The 16,402-nt window shown below is 44.1% G+C and overlaps 1 protein-coding gene across 1 annotated transcript in view; it reads left to right on the top strand.

The window, feature by feature from the left end:
* The window catches only part of cntn1b (contactin 1b), a 39,881-nt gene extending 23,904 nt beyond the window's left edge, over positions 1–15,977 (top strand). The window contains exons 14-24 of the mRNA XM_061961411.1: positions 1,814–1,986; positions 2,066–2,189; positions 2,263–2,430; positions 2,507–2,656; positions 11,623–11,693; positions 11,764–12,016; positions 12,086–12,207; positions 12,266–12,455; positions 12,540–12,661; positions 15,508–15,664; positions 15,739–15,977. Of these exons, the coding sequence (XP_061817395.1) occupies positions 1,814–1,986; positions 2,066–2,189; positions 2,263–2,430; positions 2,507–2,656; positions 11,623–11,693; positions 11,764–12,016; positions 12,086–12,207; positions 12,266–12,455; positions 12,540–12,661; positions 15,508–15,664; positions 15,739–15,821 (1,613 nt within the window). The 3' untranslated portion in view covers positions 15,822–15,977. The remainder of the gene's footprint in view (positions 1–1,813; positions 1,987–2,065; positions 2,190–2,262; positions 2,431–2,506; positions 2,657–11,622; positions 11,694–11,763; positions 12,017–12,085; positions 12,208–12,265; positions 12,456–12,539; positions 12,662–15,507; positions 15,665–15,738) is intronic.
* Positions 15,978–16,402: the final 425 nt, after the last annotated feature.

Here is a 16,402-nt window from a genome sequence, read left to right as displayed (position 1 = left end):
CTTTGTAGGAGCCATTTTGTGGTCTTTACAGATGTAAACACACAAAGGAAATGAAACGTACGGTGATATCCGCGCGCTTTTTCTTCTTCTACGCGGGCGGGTGGTTGCTTACAGTAGAAGAAGAAGCACTTCCTGTTCTATGGGGGCGGGTGCTTACCTTGGCGGTTGCTTGCGTAGAAGAAGCGTTTCCTGTTCTACCGGGAAAAAAGATGGCGGCTGTTTACCGAAGTTGCGAGATCGAAACTTTATGAAAATGAATATTTATCCATATATAAAGCGCACCGGGTTAAAAGGCGCACTGTCAGCTTTTGAGAAAATTTGTGGTTTTTAGGTGCGGCTAATAGTGCGGAAAATACGGTACTATTAATAGTAGTGTTTAGAAATGGGTGTCGTATTCGGTACTTTTTTGTTACGACTGAATCCTGCCGGTCCCAACGAGCACGGAATTACGTAAAATCCAACGGTGTCATGTTTTTGTACCAATTTTTGAATGCCAACAAAGCAACCGACTCCAAAAATGTTTCAACGTAAGGCTCCACCTTTCCAAAATTGCGCTAGCTTGATACTGATATACATTGGCTTTATTATTGACATGCTATTGATTAGCATTTGCGATGTTAACGCTCTCTTTTTTTAATCACTTTCACATTTGTTAATGAAAACTACAACTAAGATGCATGTTGCAGTCAAACAGCTGGTGCGTAATAAGTACAATACTTACATACAGTATTAACACTTCGTAAGGCGCAACAGACAGCAAAAACTCAAACTATACACTACTGCCATCCAACGTTTCGGACTTGTAACTGCAATTACGACTTTATGTCATTGCTGCAAATCAAGGTTCAAGGTTCAAGGTTCAACTTTATTGTCCCCGCGGGGAAATTTGTCTTGGGCACAGTGCATCATTGCTTTCTTAACATACCCAAAAACAACAGAAGAAAAACACAAGCACAGACACAACCACAACCATACAACTAACATTTAAACATCAGAACATGGAGCTTGATAGACATAGGTGGCACTTTGATGTAGGCATAACATCTACAGTATGGAGATAAAGATAAAGTACCAATGTGCATTGCACTAGAGCTCATGGATAAAGTGCTGTGTGCTAAAGTGCTTAGTTCTAAAGTGCTATGTGCTAAAGTGCTATGTGCTAAAAAAGTGCTAACCTATGTATTAAAATTCTATTGCACATTGTTGGTCAGCTTAATGGAGGCTGGGACAAATGATAATTTAAGGCGGTTAGATTTGCATAGTGGGACCCGGAGTCTTCTCCCTGATGGCAGGGTTCCATATTCAGGAAAGAGTGGGTGTTGTGAGTTGGAAATAATTTTCTTAGCTTTTTTCCTAACTGCCTGCTCATAGATGCTCTGTATAGGCTCATATTCTTTCCTCCCTACGATTTTCATTGCCGTTTTATGCATGCCGGCCAGTTTGCTTTTTAGCTTAACGGTTAGGTTGCCAAACCATGAGGTGATCCCGTATCTAATGATGCCCTCTACAATGGCACGGTAGAAAATCATCATGATGTGGCTGCTTACGCCGTACAATCTTAATCTTCGCAAAAAATATAGATATATAAAATATATATATAAATGAGACTCAGAAATGTGATAATAAAACAAGATATAACGACTTAACTTATATTTAAATGCTGCATTAAGAAAATTGGGTTAAATAAAAAAAAAAAAAATGTTTTAACACACACACTTACTGAAAATTGGTACCGGGACTTAATAGCGTATTGGTTAAAATGGGAACGATAGCCATCCCTAGTTGTGTTCTAATAGTACGTCTTGTTGTCCAGAGGCGACCAGCATTACGACGCCTCCAGAGGACACTGAGGTGAAAGTGGGCGACCAGGTGGTTCTGTCCTGCTCGGCGTCCTACGACCCCATGCTGGACATCACCTTCATCTGGGCCGTGGACTTCAGGGTCATCGACTTTCACGCCGAGTGGCAACACTTTGAACGCATCATGGTAGCCGCATGCGACTTCAAACCCTACACATATTTTACGTGCGAGTGAATATTCACGTCTTTGAGTTTGCCGTTTGAAGAGCGAAGACGGCAGCGGGAACCTGCGGATCAAGGACGCGCGGATCTGGCATGAGGGCCGCTACACGTGCACGGCTCAGACCGTGGTGGACAGCGACATGGCGTACGCCGACCTCAAGGTTGTAGGTGAGCGTCGAGCAATGGATGTTTTTCAGAAATGACACCCAGAAGTCAGAAATCAAATCCTTCCTGATTGCAGGAGTCCCAGGGCCTCCTGGTGTGATCCGCGTGGAGGATATAGGAAACACGTGGGTCAAGCTCCTGTGGACCAAAGGAGCTGATCATAACAGGCCGATTCTTCACTACACCATTCAAAGCAGAAACTACTGGGCTCTGCATGAGGACGACTGGAAGAATGCCACAACCTGTGAGGACCGCCTCTCACCACTAGAGGGTCACCTCTATCCACACATGTGATGATGCAGCATTTTCTTGTCTTGCAGCTCCAACCTTCCTTGACGGCACTGTGGAGAGGGCAGATGTCACAGACTTGTACCCCTGGATGGAGTATCAGTTCCGGATCATTGCCACCAACGAGTACGGCTCTGGGGAGGCCAGCATCCCCTCGCTGAAGATAAAAACATGGGACGACTGTAAGGACGACACACTGTATATTTAATATTTTCGAGACATAATCTCTTCTAATTTTGAGCTACGCAGTCATATTAGTTTTAAAATGCAACATTTAGAACTGATGCTTTATTTAAAGTAACGGTACTGGTACATAACAGAATTATGATTATTTTTCAATGTATATTTTTAAAAATACTCTACCCATGGATTTTATTATTATTGTTAGTAGTAGTAATATCATAAAATAATGCCATTTGAATAATGGCTGCCATTTGAATAATGGCTATTATTAGTCGTAATAATAACACTAGCTATAATATTATAAATGTAACATTAATAACTAATTAAAGCTGCAAGCAGCATTGGTCGGACCCGCGTATTTGGCAGGTGCTAGTCCTAAGTGTCCCAATACTTTTGTCAAGTTTTAGTCCCAAGTGTCCCAATACTTTTGTCTACTTTTAGTCTGAAGTGTCCCAAGACTTTTGTCTAGTGTACCTACCTTGTCTGCATTGTGTGGGCACGTTGGTGCTTCCTGCTTTTAAGCAGCCATCTTAAAAAAACAGCAGCGCAGCAGCATCAGCGCAGCGGTTCTTTGAAGACTCATAAAATCAAAACCGGAGCAGTTAGAAAAATTATTTCGATAACTTTTATTTGGAAGGGTTCAATCTCTCTCTCCTGTGTTATTTTGAAGCTGACACGACAAACGCACTCAGAGGAGATAATGTTTGAAGAGAAGTGACCGGTTTATAAAAAAAATTTGTTTTGAAGGGGAAATTGCAAACTTCCTGTTGATTTTTGCTGGGGGTTGTCAATATATGAAATGTAGGTCTAAGTGAGACCTACATAGAGGTTTTTGTTTCATGTCTCTCCGACCTTCGTGGGAGTTACAGGCAGTTTTGTCATTTTTTTCTTCCGAGGAGCAGTTTTTTCTGCGTTTTATTCAAAAATTGCGCTAGAGCACAATTTTGAGATTTGGTGTTAGGTTTTTTTTATTAAATCGCAATTTTTGCCAGTCCTGATGTGTGTGTTCAGTTTGGTGAGTTTTGAAGCATGTTAAGAGGGTGAAAATACAGCTCAAAGAGGCAAAAGTTACTGTTTTTAGTACTTTTTTGTCTTGAAGGGGGAATTGCCAACTTCCTGTTGATTTTTGCCCGAGGAAATTAATTAATGAAAAGTAGGTCTAAGTAAGACCTACATAGAGGTTTTTGTTTCATGTCTCTACAACATTTGTACTGGGAGTTATAAGCAGTTTTCTTTCTAGGGGGCTCTAGAGCGCAATTTAGAGTTTTGGGGTTTGGTTTTTTGAAAAAAAGTTTTGCCGTATATTACTGATGTGTGTGTAAAATTTGGTGAGTTTTGAAGCATGCTAAGGGTGTCAAATTACAGCGCAAAGTTGCGGAAGAATAATAATAATAAAACCGTACAAATTCAATAGGACCTTATGTCCCATTGCATAAGGACTCCCTTTGGGAGTCCTTATGCAATGGGCCATGCGGGCCCTAATAATGATGATCGGAATAATAGTATTTAAAGTAGTCAGGTCGCTCAGGAGAGTGCTACTGGTAACATGTAAACTCATACTACCGTATTTTTCGGAGTATAAGTCGCACCGGAGTATAAGTCGCACCTGCCGAAAATGCATAATGAAGGAAAAAAATATGTATAAATCGCACTGGAGCTATTTAGAAATAATAGTACCAACTTTCTTTCTTTTTTTTTTTTGTTCTCCAACATTTGTGGCACTGGCGTGGCGCCCCCTGATGGACGGCGCCCTTAGCATTTGCCTATACGGCCTATGCCACGGGCCGGCCCTGCCTACGGCCATCTAGCAAGTTCCAGTACACCAAACTTCAAGCATGACTACCCCCAGGACCCAAGAAACTCACCTACCACGAGTAAGCTATAGTCATGATGAAAAGTTTAGGAGAAGGAGCTACATAAGAGAGACAACCCTAACAGAAAACAAGACCTCAATGGCTGAACAGGCAACTATGAGGGCGGATGAAAGCTGCAACAGACCATAGAAGTGCTGTTTGTCTTGGTTCTCCATGCCACGGAGTCCACTTCTTAGTCTGCCAAGTGCTGTGTGTTTGACGAAGCGCAACTTCAGACAAAACAAATCACGCGCTGGCGTCCATCATCTCATCTCATTTATGTCATCTATATACTACTACAAGTCTGTCGGCGATCAAGGATTGGCAATGGGGACATGCTCGTGTGGCTGGGAACCCCTAGTCAGAATTGGCACTTACAGCAGGAACACTTGCTATAATGTCCTTCTTGCTTCTGGATTTGAAATGAAGAAGCAAGCTGGTCAGCAATGTTTTGACTGAGCAGCCGTATTTAGAATCCACACTGCTCCCCCAATTTTGGGAGGGGGCTAGAAAAGGTGCCCTGAACATAGTTTCACTTCGCCTACTCTGCCTGGGACGCCGCACCCAGGGGAGCACCACCCAAACAATAGGAAAAAGAAGGATGTGTACAAAAATATGAAACTTGGAATATACCAAGGTTAATGGACACTGAAAAGTCAGACAGACCAGAGAGAAGAACAGCTTTTGTGGCAAGAGAATTTCAGAAGTAAAATGTTTACATTGTTGCTCTCCAAGATACCAGAAGAGCGGAAGAAGGCCAGTTGAGGGAAGAACAGGGCAACTGCACTTTTGGAAAAGAAAATCAGCAGATCAACCCAGAACACACGGGGTAGGATTTGCCATTAGAAAATAACTACTTGGTCAACTGACAGAACAGCCTGTGGGTATCAATGAAAGCCTTATGACTCTGAGAATCAGCTAAAACACAACCAACATTCTACTCTCATAAGTGCATATGCCCCAACTCTAGGTGCTGAAGAAGAAACTAAGGAGGCTTAGATGACCTCATCTCTACAACACCACAACACGATAAACGTATTATTCTTGTTGATTTCAATGCAAGAGTTGGAAAAGATCACAATATATGGGAGGGTGTAATTGGACATAATAGTGTAGGTAAAGCCAATGGAAATGGGGCCTTACTTCTGACCAAATGTGCGGAACACAGTTTGATAATCACCAACACCATTTTTAGACAAAGGAATTCCGTCAAAGTGTCCTGGCAACACCCGAGATCAAAGCACTGGCACTTGATTGACTATGTTATAGTGAGGAAGAGGGACCAACAAGATGAGCTTTATACCAGAGCTGTAACTGGTGCAGATCAGATTGATTGCATCAGTTATGAGGCTGAAACTAAAGGCTTGAACAAAATGTCACAACAAACCACACAGCAAAAAATACAACGTTGAATGTCTAAAGGAAGATGAGCATGCCATGGAACTAGAAAGAAACCTGGAAGAAACAATACCCAACAAATCCCCTACAAATATCACAAAACACTGGGAGCAATTAAAGGTAGCAATCAGAAAAGCATGTGATAACTCAATTGGGTACAAAACTAGGAAACATGAGGACTGGTTTGATCAAAACAACACGGAACTGCAACAGCTCATGAATAGAAAAAGGGAAGCTTTCATACAACTTAAAAATGACCCTAACTCCATTTCAAAGAAAAATCAGTATCAAGGAATCAAAAGTGATGTACAACGAACGGTGCGAGGCATGAAAAAAAAAACGGTGGCTGGCAAAGGCTGAAGAAATACAACTCTTAGCTGATAACAATTGCAAGGCATTCTTTACAGCAACAAAAGAGATGTATGGACCATCTATACAAGGTCAGGTGCCCCTCAAGAGCAAAGACGGGGGTACCATTCTGAAGACCAACAAAAAAATCAATGAGCGGTGGAGAGAGCACTTTGAAGAACTACTGAACCAACAAACTGTCTATAACAGGAATGTCATCAATGCCATACCCCAACAGACCATCAAAATAGACCTAGGAGACTTACCAACCCTGGAAGAAATGAAGAAATCCATCTCACGAATGAAAGCTGGCAAAGCGGCAGGCCCAGACGGCATTCCAATTGGAATATTTAAGCATGGTGGAAACAAATTACAAGAACATCTATATCAAATTATACTCAAAATTTGGAGCGAGGAAGAAATACCACCAGAGCTAAAGAATGCCAACATTGTGAATATCAATCAATCAATCAATCAATCAATCAATGTTTATTTATATAGCCCTAAATCACAAGTGTCTCAAAGGGCTGCACAAGCCACAACGACATCCTCGGTACAGAGCCCACATAAGGGCAAGGAAAAACTCACCCCAGTGGGACGTCGATGTGAATGACTATGAGAAACATGGGAGAGGACCGCATATGTGGGTAACCCCCCACCCTCTAGGGAGACCGAATGCAATGGATGCGGGAGGGTCTAACATGATATTGTGAGAGTCCAGTCCATAGTGGATCCAGCATAACAGTAAGAGTCCAGTCCACAGTGGGGGCAGCAGGAAACCATCCCGAGCGGAGACGGGTCAGCAGCGCAGAGATGTTCCCAACCGATATACAGGCGAGCGGTCCACCCCGGGTCCCGACCCCGGACAGCCAGCACCCCATCCATGGCCACCGGACCTGTGTGTCTCCCCTTCCACAAGGGGTAGGGGGGAGCAGAGGAGAAAAGAAAAGAAACGGCAGATCAACTGGTCTAAAAAAAGAGGGGGCTATTCAAAGGCTAGAGTATACAAATGAGTTTTGAGATGGGACTTAAATGCTTCTACTGAGGTAGCATCTCTAACTGTTACCGGGAGGGCATTCCATAGTACTGGAGCCCGAATAGAAAAGGCTCTACAGCCCGCAGACTTTTTTTGGGCTCTGGGAATCACTAATAAGCCGGAGTTCTTTGAACGCAGATTTCTTGCCGGGACATATGGTACAATGCAATCGACAAGATAGGACGGAGCTAGACCGTGTAGTATTTTATACGTAAGTAGTAAAACCTTAAAGTCGCATCTTAAGTGCACAGGAAGCCAGTGCAGGTGAGCCAGTATAGGCGTAATATGATCAAACTTTCTTGTTCTTGTCAAAAGTCTAGCAGCCGCATTTTGTACCAACTGTAATCTTTTAATGCTAGACATAGGAAGACCCGAAAATAATACGTTATATATACAAAAGAAAGGGTGATAGAGCAGAATGTGGCAAATACAGAGGCATATCACTACTTAGTACTGCCGGTCAGGAATCCTCAACACCTTCAGACCATGGCCGAGGACATACTCCCAAAATCTCAATCAGGCTTTAGACCAAACAGAGGAACAACTGACATGATATTCTCGATGAGACAACTCCAAGACAAATGCATTGAACAAAATAAACCCCCCTGCATGGCGTTTATTGACCTCACAAAAGCATTTGACACTGTCTCAAGGGAACCACTTTTGGAAGTACTAGCAAGATCAGCATGTCCTCCAAAATTAATCAGTATAGTCCGATTGATGCATGAAAATATGACAGCTACAGTACTTGGGACTGGCGATGATTCTGCTCCATTTGAAGTAAAAACTGGAGTAAAACAGGGATGCCTGAAAGCCCAGACACTGTTCTCCGTCTTTATCTCTGTTGTGATCTACATTGCATATTCACGAATACCAGGTGAGCTATTTCAAATTGCATTTTGGCTAGATAGAAAACTGTTGAACCTGAGGAAGCTGCAAGCCAGAACAAAGGTTTCAAGGTCCACAGTGGTAGAATTTATGCTATTGCATTGCAGATGCGGGTTGGGGAGGAGATCTTGCCCCAAGTGGAGGAGTTCAAGTACCTCGGAGTCTTGTTCACGAGTGAGGGAAGAGTGGATCGTGAGATCGACAGGCGGATCGGTGCGGCGTCTTCTATAATGCGGACGCTGTATCGATCCGTTGTGGTGAAGAAGGAGCTGAGCCGGAAGGCAAAGCTCTCGATTTACCGGTCGATCTACGTTCCCATCCTCACCTATGGTCATGAGCTTTGGGTCATGACCGAAAGGACAAGATCACGGGTACAAGCGGCCGAAATGAGTTTCCTCCGCCGAGTGGCGGGGCTCTCCCTTAGAGATAGGGTGAGAAGCTCTGTCATTCGGGTGGAGCTGAAAGTAAAGCCGCTGCTCCTCCACATCGAGAGGAGCCAGATGAGGTGGTTCGGGCATCTGGTCAGGATGCCACCCGAACGCCTCCCTAGGAAGGTGTTTCGGGCACGTCCGACCGGTAGGAGGCCACGGGGAAGACCCAGGACACGCTGGGAAGACTATCTCTCCCGGCTGGCCTGGGAACGCCTCGGGATCCCCCGGGAGGAGCTGGACGAAGTGGCTGGGGAGAGGGAAGTCTGGGCTTCCCTGCTTAAGCTGCTGCCCCCGCGACCCGACCTCGGATAAGCGGAAGAAGATGCATAGATGGATGGATGGCATTGCAGATGACAATGCAATAGCAGCCCAGAGTGCAGAAGATTTGCAAGTAATACTGGATACATTTATCTATGCGTACACACAACTTGGACTTAAAATAAATGCGGAGAAAACACAAGCACTCTACCAACCATCGCCAAAGGACGTCATCCTGCAACTACCAGCAATAAAGATAGAAGAAGTGGCTCTTGAAAATGTAGAAATCTTCACATACCTTGGTAGTATAATGCTAACATTGATGCAGAAGTCAATCATTAAATCAGGCAAGCTGCTGCAGCCTTAGGAAAGCTTAAGACTCGAGTGTTCCAAAATAATGACATCAGGCTAGACACAAAAATCAGAGTGTTCAGAGCAATTGTTATAACAACTTTGCTATGCTCAGAGGCATGGACAGCATTTCAAAGACATATCACAGCACTTGAAAGGTTTCAACAGCGATGTCTATACCAGATGATGAGTATTAAGTGGCAAGATATGAGAACAAACATCAGTGTACTTGCTTCCCAGTGTAGAGAGTACAATTGTTAAAAAAAACAACTACGATGGACATGGCTTGTCGTACGGGTGAATGACGAAAGACTGCCAAAACAGATGAAGGGAAAATAAATGTTGGTGGGCAGAGAAAATGTTACAAGGATTGCTTAAAGAAGACTTTGAAACAATGTGAAATAGATACTACATACTGGGAAGACCTAGCAAAAGACAGAATAACATGGAGAGCTGCAGTCAGTGAAGGAGTGACAAAGTATGAGGAGAAAAGAACATCTATGATACTTGAAAAAAGGAGGAAGAGACTGGAAAGAAGAGTCAATCCAAAATGTATATTACCACCTGGTCTGATCTGTCCGAGGTGCGGCAGAAACTTCAAAGCTCGTATTGGCTTGTACAGTCACTACAGAGCACATCATTCTTAGGGACGATGGACAAGAAAAGGAGCCAGCGAGCGAGACCGAGCGATTTCTCAATTGTTTTATTATGCTGATCAATAGTATGGTAACATTAATAACATACGTTGTAATATTATGACTATCCATCATATATTTTTGTAATTATTGGTATATTAAGGTCTATTCAGGTGTACTGGAGAGGAGGCTACGCCGGATAGTCGATCCTCGGATTCAGGAGGAACAGTGTGGTTTTCGTTCTGGTCGTGGAACTGTGGACCAGCTCTATACTCTCGGCAGGGTCCTTGAGGGTGCATGGGAGTTTGCCCAACCAGTCTACATGTGCTTTGTGGACTTGGAGAAGGCATTTGACCGTGTACCCCGGGAAGTCCTGTGGGGAGTGCTCAGAGAGTATGGGGTAACGGACTGTCTTATTGTGGCAGTTCGCTCCCTGTATGATCAGTGCCAGAGCTTGGTCCGCATTGCCGGCAGTAAGTCGGACACGTTTCCAGTGAGGGTTGGACTCCGCCAAGGCTGCCCTTTGTCACCCATTCTGTTCATAACCTTTATGGACAGAATTTCTAGGCGCAGTCAAGGCGTTGAGGGGATCTGGTTTGGTGGCTGCAGGATTAGGTCACTGCTATTTGCAGATGATGTGGTCCTGATGGCCTCCTCCGGCCAAGATCTTCAGCTCTCACTGGATCGGTTCGCAGCCGAGTGTGAAGCTACTGGGATGGGAATCAGCACCTCCAAGTCCGAGTCCATGGTTCTCTCCCGGAGAAGGGTGGAGTGCCATCTCCGGGTTGGGGAGGAGATCTTGCCCCAAGTGGAGGAGTTCAAGTACCTCGGAGTCTTGTTCACGAGTGGGGGAAGAGTGGATCGTGAGATCGACAGGCAGATCGGTGCGGCGTCTTCAGTAATGCGGACGCTGTATCGCTCCGTTGTGGTGAAGAAGGAGCTGAGCCGGAAGGCAAAGCTCTCGATTTACCGGTCGATCTACGTTCCCATCCTCACCTATGGTCATGAGCTTTGGGTCATGACCGAAAGGACAAGATCACGGGTACAAGCGGCCGAAATGAGTTTCCTCCGCCGAGTGGCGGGGCTCTCCCTTAGAGATAGGGTGAGAAGTTCTGTCATCCGGGGGGAGCGCAAAGTAAAGCCGCTGCTCCTCCACATGGAGAAGAGCCAGATGAGGTGGTTCGGGCATCTGGTCAGGATGCCACCCGAACGCCTCCCTAGGGAGGTGTTTCGGGCACGTCCGACCGGTAGGAGGCCACGGGGAAGACCCAGGACACGCTGGGAAGACTATCTCTCCCGGCTGGCCTGGGAACACCTCGGGATCCCCCGGGAGGAGCTGGACGAAGTGGCTGGGGAGAGGGAAGTCTGGGCTTCCCTGCTTAAGCTGCTGCCCCCGCGACCCGACCTCGGATAAGCGGAAGAAGATGGATGGATGGATGGATGGATGGTATATTATGGAGTAGTGCTATAACAATAATTACAATAACTATAATTACAATATATGATTGACCAGAGACGAGATTCTATAGAGAAATCTTGTTCGTTGACACGTAAATAATATACATTTTATTACAATTTTTAATCTGGTATTCTTATGAGTTGCCCTGATAGTCTTCCCCTATACCGTTTCCAGACACTAGATGGTGTAGTTGTGTGGTATCTGTGTAATATAATGCTAGGATGTCATGTACAGTATATTGCATGTTATAATTAAGAAAACATTGTTTAATGACATTGCAAATACTAACCGGTTCTTTTGTTTCCTAGCTCCGGTGGTCTCGCCCACTGAGGTGGAGGGTTACGGCGGTAGGAATGGCGAGATAGTCATCACTTGGAAGGTAAACCAGCGATAAATAGGACGTTAAACGGCACGATTGCATTATAAATGCGAATTGTTCTTCCCGCCAGCCCGTGGAGCCTTGGTACTTCTACGGCAAGAAGTTTGGCTACATCGTGGCCTTCAAGCCTCACGACGCGTACGACTGGTGGTACGAGACCATCTCTGACCCGGAGACAAGGCGATACGTTCACAAGGACACCTTCTTCGTCCCCACCGAGGAAGACTTCCAGTTTCGGGAGTTTCAGGTGAAGATCAAGTCGTTTAACGTGAAAGGAGACGGGCCTTACAGTCTGACCAAGGTCATCTACTACCCAAGAGATGGTGAGGATCTTTCTGGTGGCTCTTCAGCTGATGAACAAAATCCCTGCTGAGAATGTTTGTGTCCTTAAGTCCCCACAGAGCCTCCTACAGACGTCTACGCCAGGCCAGTGTCCTCCACAGAAGCTCTGGTGTGGTGGCTGCCCGTGGTGGACACAGGAACGGGCCTACAGCAGTACATTGAAGGCTACCAGGTAGAAGTTTCACAAACTCCTCCTTATTGCCTCCAATGCTGACTTCCTGCTTTCTTAGGTGAAATACTGGAGAAAATATGACGACCCAGAGCCGGGAGCCAATCGCATTTTTGTCCCGGCGACGGCAAACCAAACCAGGCTGGAGAACATGCTGCCTGACGCCCACTACCTCATTGAGGTGCGAGCCTTTAACGGAGCTGGACTCGGACCGCCGGGGGAACACTGCGAGATGTTCACCAAAAGACCACGTAAGACAAACACACGCACACACACACACACACACACACACACACACACACACACACACACAGAACTTACTGTGTTGTCTCCAGCACCGCCCGATCCTCCCAGGATGTGGCGCTTCATCTCCTGGACAGGAAAGTGGTTGTACGTGTGGTGGGATCATATCCAGTACGACTGGTTTGGGAACGTCTCCTTCCCTCTTTACTACAAGGTGAGCCACCAACAAGAACTATTGTTAATTCAAAAATTCCATCCACCCATCCATCTTCTTCCGCTTATCCGAGGTCGGGTCGCGGGGGCAGCAGCTTAAGCAGGGAAGCCCAGACTTCCCTCTCCCCAGCCACTTCGTCCAGCTCCTCCCGGGGGATCCCGAGGCGTTCCCAGGCCAGCCGGGAGAGATAGTCTTCCCAGCGTGTCCTGGGTCTTCCCCGGGGCCTCCTACCGGTCGGACGTGCCCTAAACACCTCCCTAGGGAGGCGTTCGGGTGGCATCCTGACCAGATGCCCGAACCACCTCATCTGGCTCCTCTCGATGTGGAGGAGCAGCGGCTTTACTTTGAGCTCCTCCCGAATGACAGAGCTTCTCACCCTATCTCTAAGGGAGAGCCCCGCCACCCGGCGGAGGAAACTCATTTCGGCCGCTTGTACCCGTGATCTTGTCCTTTCGGTCATGACCCAAAGCTCATGACCATAGGTGAGGATGGGAACGTAGATCGACCGGTAAATCGAGAGCTTTGCCTTCCGGCTCAGCTCCTTCTTCACCACATCGGATCGATACAGCGTCCGCATTACTGAAGACGCCGCACCGATCCGCCTGTCGATCTCACGATCCACTCTTCCCCCACTCGTGAACAAGACTCCGAGGTACTTGAACTCCTCCACTTGGGGCAAGATCTCCTCCCCAACCCGATTCAAAAATTATGTATGAATATTTTTGATATGTCATTATTTGATAGAAATCAAGAAATATATTATAAAATAAATTATAGTGACAATAATACACATTTATATTATAGTACACCAAATAACATATTTAGTATGTTTTAATGCATAACTACATAAACCCCCAAAATCAAGAATAGTAATAGAAATGCATTATTTATATAAAATAAACTCATATTTCAAATGTAAGTAATAACACTGATCTTTTAAAACTATTTTTAAATTTAATTTGAATACACAATTTGTAAAAAACTAATAAAATAAAAAAATGTATATAACATATAAATATTTATCTTATGATATTCAATAATAATATAAAGTAATTATTATATATTAGTAAAACAATTATATATGAATATACGTGTATATGTATGTATACCTACTCAGTGGCCTAGTGGTTAGAGTGTCCGCCCTGAGATCGGTAGGTTGTGAGTTCAAACCCCCGGCCGAGTCATACCAAAGACTATAAAAATGGGACCCATTACCTCCCTGCTTGGCACTCAGCATCAAGGGTTGGAATTGGGGGTTAAATCACCAAAAATGATTCCCGGGCGCGGCACCGCTGCTGCCCACTGCTCCCCTCACCTCCCAGGGGGTGATCAAGGGGATGGGTCAAATGCAGAGGACAAATTTCACCACACCTAGTGTGTGTGTGACAATCATTGGTACTTTAACTTTTAACTTTATATAGACCAGGGGTGCTCACACTTTTTCTGCAGGCGAGCTACTTTTCAATTGATCAAGTCGTGGGGATCTACCTCATTCATATATATCATTTATATTTACTTATTTATGAAATATATGTTTTTGTTAACAAGTTAAAGGTGTTTAATGATAATGCAAGCATGTTTAACACATATAGTTAATATTGTTAATACATTAAAGGTGTTTAATGATAATACAAGTATGTTTAATACATATAGTTAATATTGTTAACAAGTCAAAGGTGTTTAAAGATAATACAAGCATGTTTAACACATATAGTTAATATTGTTAACACGTTAAAGGTGTTTAAAGATAATACAAGCATGTTTAACACATATAGTTAATATTGTTAATAAGTTAAAGGTGTTTAAAGATAATGTAAGCATGTTTAACACATATAGTTAATATTGTTAACAAGTTAAAGGTGTTTAATGATAATGCAAGCATGTTTAACACATAGTTAATATTGTTAATAAATTAAAGGTGTTTAATGATAATACAAGAATGTTTAATACATATAGTTAATATTGTTAACAATTTAAAGGTGGTTAAAGATAATACAAGCATGTTTAACACATATAGTTAAAATTTGTAATAAGTTAAAGGTGGTTAAAGATAATACAAGCATGTTTAACACATATAGTTAATATTGTTGATAAGTTAAAGGTGTTTAAAGATAATACAAGCATGTTTAACACATATAGATTCCTTTCTTTCATGAAGACAAGAATATAAGTTGGTGTATTACCTGATTCTGATGACTTGCATTGATTGGAATCAGACAGTGGTGATGATAACGTCCGCATTTTCGAATGGAGGAGAAAAAAAGTCCTCCTTTCTGTCCAATACCACATGAAAGTGGTTGGTTTTTGGCATCTTATTTGTCCAGCTTCCGTACTCCTTTGTATACACTTTACAAGAAATACATTGGCGGCAAACTCCGTAGCTTGCTAGCTTGTGCACGCCAGCTTTCTGAGACTCTTATTTTGTTAGCGCAACTGTGCAGTCGGTCTTTGGAGTTTTGACGACAGGTACGACGCCAGAGTCTGTTGAAATAAAGTGTTTCTCGCCTTCCTGTCGGTAATTTTAATGAGCTGGCAGCAGCCGGCGTCATCTCAGAAGACCCTCGGGTGCCGTGAATGTCTATCAAGTGACAAAAGTGACGATTTATGATCGCTCATTTTTAGGACTATTTTTTTAATGCCTGAATGGTGATCGACTGACACATCCTCCGCGATCGACCGGTAGCTCGCGATCGACGTAATGAGCACCCCTGATATAGAGTATGTATTAAGTTTTTGTGCTCCGAGCCACTAGGGGGTGCTAATTGACTATCTCTTTGCTATCCTGTCTTGCATAAAGCAGCATTAACATGTTTTCTTTGAACTTGCTCTGTGTGTTTCCCGTTAAGGTCATGTTTCGAAAGACCGGTTACATTTACGGGAAAGTGTACGTCACCGGCTGGCACTTTATGGACTTCCCCATGCCTCAGTTTGGAGACTACGAGCTCATGGTGCGAGGACGCTACGAAGGGGGCGACGGCCCCGTCAGGACCATTCGACTTCTGGGTACGACGTTGTTTCTAACGCTTTTTGTTTCTGTACTGTTTTGTGTTTGCTTCATGCGGTCTGTGCTTCTTTAGGCAAGGCCTCCGTGACCACGCCCACTCTCGGCCTCGCCTCTGCCACGTTCCTGGCGCTGTGCATTGTGGGATTGCAACTTTAAGCCTTTCACAACACCCTTGCTGAATTCTTTTGAAAAATGGCATTGTTGAATTATTTATAAGATAGTATGTAAAGAGTTGTATAAGAACTGTTATTGCATTGGCTTTTATGAATAGCACACCCTAGTAGCATTTATTAAATCACTACCACTAATGGACACGGCTGTTTATCTTTTTAAGCGCATTATATAACTAAATGATGTCCTCTAGTGCAGTCTGTGGGAGATTGTCATTTCACCTAATTGGGTTAAAAAAAATGTTTTGAACACCAGTAATTAAAATTCGCAATTAATGTGCCGTTGTTGAGTGTCTGTACAGCGCAGGTAGCTAATTGCTTTGTAAATGTCGGGAACAGGTCGTGTGAGACGACGGTTTGCCATGATCATAACATGCAGACGACAGCGGGAGGCAAAGTACAGGTAAAAATGTATCTAATGCTTAAACCAAAAATAAACAAAAGGCGAGTGCCGCTAAGAAAAGGCTTTGAAGCTTAGGCATGGCTATGCAAAACGAAACTAAAACTGGCAAGGCCCCGGGGGGTAGATGAGATCCGCCCGGAGTTAATTAAGGCTCTGGATGCTGT

This window comes from Nerophis lumbriciformis, linkage group LG05 (genome assembly GCF_033978685.3).
Source record: "Nerophis lumbriciformis linkage group LG05, RoL_Nlum_v2.1, whole genome shotgun sequence".
NCBI classification, from domain to species: domain Eukaryota; kingdom Metazoa; phylum Chordata; class Actinopteri; order Syngnathiformes; family Syngnathidae; genus Nerophis; species Nerophis lumbriciformis.
Note: the sequence above shows the minus strand (reverse complement) of the source record. Positions and strands in the feature narration are given on the sequence as shown.